Source organism: Acomys minous, assembly GCF_964271855.1.
Source record: "Acomys minous genome assembly, chromosome: 2".
Classification (NCBI taxonomy): domain Eukaryota; kingdom Metazoa; phylum Chordata; class Mammalia; order Rodentia; family Muridae; genus Acomys; species Acomys minous.
The window spans coordinates 142270369-142277545 of record NC_140484.1 but is presented as its reverse complement, the minus strand read 5'-3'; the positions used below and the strand labels follow the sequence as shown (position 1 = coordinate 142277545).

Genomic DNA, 7177 nt, shown 5'->3' with positions numbered 1-7177 from the left:
CGGGGTCGCGGCTTTAGTACAGTCAAGTGTTGCTGGATATTTCCATCATGTGCTCTTTCTCATCAGAGGACTTCCCTGCTTAATTTTATATTTATAATTTTTAGATAAAGCTGGTTCTTTCCCCCTTTCAAATCTCTTCTCCTTAATAAGAAGTACTGGCGGGGCGTGGTGGCGCACGCCTTTAATCCCAGCACTTGGGAGGCGGAGGCAGGCGGACACTGTGAGTTTGAGGCCAGCCTGGTCTACAAAGTGAGTTTAGGACAGCCAAGGATACACAGAGAAAGAGAAAAGAAAAAAGAGGTGGTGATGGAGAAAGTAAAGAGAGAAATATTGCATGTTTTCTATCACACTGGGAATCCAGATTTTGATGTAAAAATCTAAATTAAATAAATATTTTGTAGCCAGGAATGGTACCACATACTTTTTTAATCCCAGCACTCGGGAGGCAGAGGGAGGCCAGCCTGGTCTACAAAGAGAGTTCCAGAACAGTTGGGGCTATTACAGAGAAACCCTGTCTTAAAAAAACAAAATAAAGCCGGGCATGGTGGTGCACGCCTTTAATCCTAGCACTCGGGAGGCAGAGGCAGGCGGATCGCTGTGAGTTCGAGGCCAGCCTGGTCTACAAAGTGAGCCCAGGATAGCCAAGGCTACACAGAGAAACCCTGTCTTGAAACCCCCCCCCCCAAAAAAAAGGCAAAAACCCAAAATAAATAAATAAATAAATAAATAATACTTTGTTTAGCTAGATGTGGTGGTACACACCTTTAATGTCAGAATTTAGGAGGTAGAAACAGACATCTGAGACCTGCAGGCCAGATGGATCTACTGAGCAACTTTCAGGCCACCCAGAGTCACAGAATGAGACTCAAAAACATTTTTATATAATATTCATTCCGTGGGTCCTTCTAGTGCTGCTTGCATGAGCTGGGTGTGGAACCATCTGCTGGCGCATGGATAGCCTCCCAGGGACCGCACCTCTCCCCAGCAGCCATCAGTTTACCCTAGCTCCTTAGATAGATAGGAGGCTTTTAGAGCGCTGGCTTGATCTTGTGTAGGTCCCGTGCACGCAGTTACAGCGGCTGAGAGTTTGTGTATGCAGCTGCACTGTCATCTCTGACAAATAGGGTTCTGCTGTAGAATGTTCAGAATGTTCCTGATCTTTGAGTCTTAGGAAGGCCGGGGTGTAATATGGATGTCCCCTTCAGAGCTGAGCACCCAGGTCTCTTATTCTCTATATGTGGCCTGTTTGTGGGGTCTGTATTAACTGCCATCTACTGGGGGGGGGGGGAAGCTGCTCTGATGAAGGTGGAGAGACCCATTAATATCTGGGTACAAAATAAGAATTTAGGGGACACCCCATTACCATGCCCATTGGCTCTTTCCCGGAGCCTGTGACTTAGCCAGCCATGGGATTTTGGCACCAGACATGGATTCCGTCTTGTGAAGTGGGCTTTAAAGACAACCAAAGAGAGAGTGTGTGTGCCACTGTTGTACCAATGGGCACATCTCCCCAGTCTAGTTGTTACTGTAGCTTGCTGGGTTCACAGCTGCGTGAGACTGATGATGACTTCTTTACTCTGGTAGTGTGCGATGGAACCTTCTAGCATTATGCGAGCTAGCCAGTAATGATGAAGCGTCCAGGCCAGTACCTGATTGAGTAAAGTCTAAGTTTTGTGTGTATGACATGAAACAGAAAAAGGACATTAAATAAATATGGAGAAAAGAATACAAGGGAAGCCAAGTAAGTGGTGATACAAGCAAAGTACAATGGTACACACATTGAAAAATGTTACAGTGAAACCTATTATCAGTAGAAATTAGTAACAATATAAACTTTAAAAATAATTCCTCTAAGTATACTATTAGGATTTAATTATAAGCATAAAATTTATGGTTTAAACTGGGGAAGGCTTATGCTGGTGAAATAGAGCCAGCTCCTGATGGCTGCCCCCTGACCTCCGCGTGCGTACCATGGTACTTGCGCCTCCATACCCCCCCCACCCACACATCACACACACAATTAAAAACAATAAGCTCTCCCCCTCTACTTATTCAAGGTTTACTAATAGTAGAAATTTAAAATTTCCTGTGAACACCAGGCATTTCTTGTTATATTTTCTGTTAGCTAATTTATGACTTCCTATGGTTGCCTTAATTTTACTTGTCTGTTGCTAACACATCAGGAATCTGTTACTTTTTTGTTGTTGTTTTGGAGACAGGGTCTTACTATGCAGCATTATGTAGGTCAGACTGACCTTGAACTCACAGATTTCTGCCTGCCTCTGATTGCTCTTTGTGAGTTTGAGGCTAGCCTGATCTACAGACCTAGTTCCAAGGCTACACAGAGAAACCCTTTATCGTCCCGCGCCCACCATCAGCTTCTACTTTACAGGTAAAGGCTCTATCTCGGATTCTTGCTGTGTCTGTTGTATTTTATGTGGTGCATGTTCGTTTTCCCTTGTGGCAGGTTATCAGATGTTTAGTGTTGTCATTATTCTTGTTAATTCACCATCACTTTGGCTCCTTCCTCTCTCTCATGTCAGAATCTGGCACAGCCTGGGTTGAAGACACACTACTCCACAGTAACGTTGTTTTCTCATCTACATGATTTCAGTAATGTTTCAACCCACATATGAAACTGCCTGAAGCCGTGCTCACAATACGCATGCGAAGCTGGGCTCACAGCACGCATGAAATACCACTTTCCCACTCTGGGTATCTTTGATGTCCTCAGATCACACAGAGTCTGGATTTAGAGTCTAAATCTGCAGAAGGTGCTGTTCCGTACGTTCAACTTGTCAAGAGAAACCCTCCCTTCTTTGTAGCCCAGAGCCCATATTTGCCCAGAAGGCTCCAGCTTCCTGTGGTAACTCCCAGCACCACAGGAGGCTTTTCTGTCCTCTTATCCCACCATCCCCAAATCCCCAGAGCCGTAGTTCTCAAACTATGGGCTGCGACCGCTTTGTGGTTCTAAAGACGCTTTCACAGGGCTGAATATCAAATACCCTGAATACCAGGTATTAACACTATGACTCATAACAGTAGCAATGGAAATAATTTTATGATTGGAGGTCATTGGAACATGAGGAACTGCATTAAACAGTCACAGCATTAGAAACGTTAAGAACCACTGCCCTAAACTATGAATTTCAAAGCGAGTCCAGAACAGTCAAGGTTACACAGAGAAACCCTGTCTCAAAAAAAAAAAAAAGAAAGAAAAGAAAAAAGAAAGAGAGAAAAAGAAAAAAGAAAAGATAAGAAAAGAAAAGAAAAAAAAGAAAGAAAAAAATTGCCTTGACAGACTTCTGTGAGTTAGAGAGCAGTTAGCCTGGTCTACACAGGGAGTTCTAAGCAGCCAGGACTACAAAGTAAGACTTATGCCAAAAAAAGAAAAAAAGAAAAAAAAAAAAAGAAAAAAGAAAAAAAAAAGAAAGGAGAAACAGAGACACAGAGAGAAATTACAGGACAACAAAGGCAGGTGAACTGGGGAGAAATAGAGGTATTATGGCAGTCAGTGTTCAGCTTTCCCCAAAAGTTGAAATTAGAACTACCATACGTGCCGGCTAAACCTCTCCTGGGATAGGTCTGAAGGACTCTAGGCCAACCTGCCACAGAGACACTTGCACATCTGTGTTCATAATAGCCAGGAAATCAAGCCCACCTAGATGTCCACCGACAGATGAGTGAACAAAGAGAATACGATGCACGGTCTGGAGAGACGGATGGCTCAGTGGTTAGGAGCACTTGGGGTGGTTGCCGGGGACCCAGGTTCTGTTCCCAGCACCCATATGATGTCTTACAACCGTTTATAACCCCAGTTCCATACTACACACATGCACATGCGCAGAATAAATCTAAAAAAGAAAATGTGGTACATACACGGAATGGAATTTTATGTAGCCATAAAGAAGATGAACCCCATGACATTTGTTTTTTGTTTTGTTTTGTTTTGTTTTTGTTTTTGTTTAAGGTCTTCGCTTTTTTATTCTTTATGTACAAAGGCTAGCATGGTCAGTTTCACTGGGCAGACAGTGTTGAATAATCCACTCAAGGTCGCTCAGTCCAACTTAATGAAGCCTATGTCCTCCGCGTACTGAGGGAAACACTGATGGCGCATGTTGAGCCTGTATTTCCGGATCAGACCGTGGCGGTTAGAGCAAACGCGGCAGGAGCGAGAACCCTGGCCGAACTTCCGTGGATGACGCCCGTAGAGCGGCTGGTGACCCATCTTGCCTTCAGACAGCCAACGAGGAAAAAGGAGCGAGCTGGCGCACGCATGCGCTCTTCCGACATTTGTAGTAAAACGGATGCAACTGGAGATTATTATGTTAAATGAGATAAGCCTGACTCCAGAACGACAAACACCACATTTCCCCTTCTGTGCTGAACCCTGAATTTAAGTTGTGGTGTGCGTGTGTGCACGTGCGTGCGTGCGTGCGTGTGTGTATGTGTGTGTGTCTTATTAAGCCAGGACTCAGGAGAGGTGAGGAAGAGATTTTAAGGGAAGTGGGAAATAAAGTAACGGAATACATATGGTAAGAAGGCAGAAAAGCAGCAGGGCGTGGTGGCGCACACCTTCAGACCTAGCACTCGGGAGGCAGAGGCAGGTGGATCTCTGTGAGTTCAAGGCCAGCCTGGTCTTCAAAGTGAGTCCGGGACAGCTAGGGCTACACAGAGAAACCCTGTCTAAAAGAAAAAAAGAAAAAAAAAAGAAGAAGGAAAGAAAGAAAAAGAAAGAAAAAGAAAGAAAAAGAAAAAAGAAAAGAAAAGAAACGAAGGCCGAAAGGGGTCTATCTGGGGGAAGGAAGAAAGGCAGCCAGATGGGGGAGGCGATCTGGAGGCATGGGAGCAATTGATAAGATAAAATGACACAACTTAAAAATTAATTAAGAACAACAACAACAACAACCACCACCTTCCCCCTTTGCTCCTCTTAGTTGGTCCTACATGTATATTGCTTCTTAGCTCATATTCCCAGAGCGGTGAAACAACGAGGCTGGTCACACAACCAAAGCCCGCTCAGGGTGTGCAGTGGGTGGGCACGCTCTTTCCCAACCAGCGGACTGGAACCGCTCCCGGCCACGCTCCTAAAACTTGACTCTTCTCCCAGACTAGTGCGTCTCTGTTTCTGCTGAAAGCTTTTAGCCATGCTTTGAGGCTTGGCCTCACCAAACACAAGCAAGGCGCAGTAGTGCAAACAGACAGAAGAGTTGCAAATGCGCCTGTTTCCGGAGCCAGCTCTGTTCGGGACGCTTCAGAAGGGGCGGAAATCCCACAGTGTGAGAAGGATTGTAAGGAAGCAGACCCCGCGCTTCAGAAATCTGGTTTCCTTATGCGATACTGAACGTCTTTAGAGGGTACATTTGGCTTCGCTGCTAAATATAATCGGAGATTGACAGCAGTTGCAAAACGGCCCACGTCAAGTGTGTTTCCAATATCGAGAAGCCCCCCCCCCCCAGACGAATGATACTTGCGGTCACTGCAAATATGCATAAAGATAGGCGTGCGGTTTTTCTTTCTCTTTCCCTCTCTTTCTCTCTCTCTCTCTGTGCCCGGGACTGTCTGTGTTCCCCCTTCCCCCACATCTCTCTCAGATGCAGGGTGTCATGTAGCCTTGGTTAGCCTCAAACTCACCATATAGCTGAGGAGAACCAGGAACCATGCTGGGATTCCTGTCAGTCACCACAAGGTTCAGTGTATACAGGACTGGGGAGTTGAACCTGGGGCTTTGTACTTGTCAGGCAAACTGGTCTATCCACTGAGCTACGTTCATGACTCTCACAGTCAGTGTCTTTCTTAAGGGGCTGTCTAATTCTTCATCTGCGGAAGGAAGGGGATGACTCCCACCTCCCACCATCTGATACAAAGGTCCTCCATGGCTTGAGTGGAGTGGTAGCAAGCCTGCCTGGGATTCTCCTCGCAGGATTCAGCGACTTTTCTACATAGTAGATATATCTTTGGCTTTGAAATCCACACAGTCTGTGCTGCATGGACGTGACCCTAAGCAAATGTGGAGGCGTTGATGTGGTTGGGTTCTTACCAAATTTTACTTGTGGAGAAGATTTGGCTTTAGTGTGCCAACACTGCTTTTGGACCTATTCTATAATGAGCCGCCACAACCACATGAACGGATCCACACTCAAACACACACACACACACACACACACACACACACACACACACACACACAAATGTTTATATATGTATATATACATATATAAATGCTTATATATATACATGGAACTTCTAGACAGTTTGGAACTATAGAGCAACTCTTTCCTAAGAAAAATATTTATTTTATGTTCATGTGTGTGCCTGGGTGCATATATGTGTATGCATGTGCCATAGAGGTCAGAAATGCAGTTCCCCTGGGACTAGAGTTCCAGATAGTTATGAACCTCCACATGGATCCAGGCTCTCTGTGAGGGTAGCCAATGCTTTTAGCCACTGAACCATCTCCCCAGCTCTTAGAACTGCAGAACAGGGGAGAATGAGAGATGGAACCCATCGCCACAGGCTGAGGACAGTAAGAAGTAAACAGGGTGGTACCGCACGGGGCCTCTCTTAAGGCAGTAACCCCAGCCCACCGACTTTCTATGCATCCTTGACTTTTTTTTTTTCCGAGACAGGGTTTCTCTGTGTATCCTTGGCTGTCCTGGACTCTCTTACTATCTCTGTAGACCAGGCTAGCCTAGAACTCACAGAGACCTGCCTGCTTCTGCCTCCCAAGTGCTGGGATTTAAGGTGTGCGCCACCACTGCCCGACTCATGCTTGACTTCTTAAAGAGTCTGTTAGGGCTGGGAGAATGACCAAGATGAGATTGGATTTTTAAATATTTGTGTGTGTGTGTGTGTGTGTTGGTATGTGTGTATAAGCACAGTTGCTTGCAGAGGCCAGAGGTTCCAGAACGTTGACGTTAGAGTTGCAGGTGGGTGAGAGCTACTTCGTGAGGGTATGGGACCCACAGGACAGCTGAGCCATCTTCCAGACATAAGACATTTTATACCGAAGGACATTATTCTTCTGCTCCCAAATGAGTTGCAAGCATTTTCCTTATTTGTCATTATCTTCTGCTATTTTGACAACTTGATAAATTAAATTCGACGTCAGCTATAATAGGTTTTTTGTTTTTGTTTTTGTGCTTTTGCCTCAAGTTTTTACTTATTCTGTTTCACA

The 7177-nt window shown here is 45.2% G+C and overlaps 1 protein-coding gene across 1 annotated transcript; it reads right to left on the bottom strand.

The window, feature by feature from the left end:
- Nucleotides 1–3953: 3953 nt before the first annotated feature.
- On the bottom strand, nt 3954–4312 carry LOC311590035 (small ribosomal subunit protein uS14-like). The gene has a single exon (XM_084768827.1). It carries the CDS (start codon nt 4226–4228, stop codon nt 4058–4060), a length of 171 nt encoding a protein of 56 aa, XP_084624953.1. The 5' UTR covers nt 4229–4312; the 3' UTR covers nt 3954–4057.
- Between the last annotated feature and the right edge of the window lie 2865 nt (nt 4313–7177).

Excerpts from the sequence above, each read along its gene's own strand:
- LOC311590035 (XM_084768827.1), bottom strand. The coding sequence starts at position 4,228 with ATGGGTCACCAGCCGCTCTACGGGCGTCATCCACGGAAGTTCGGCCAG.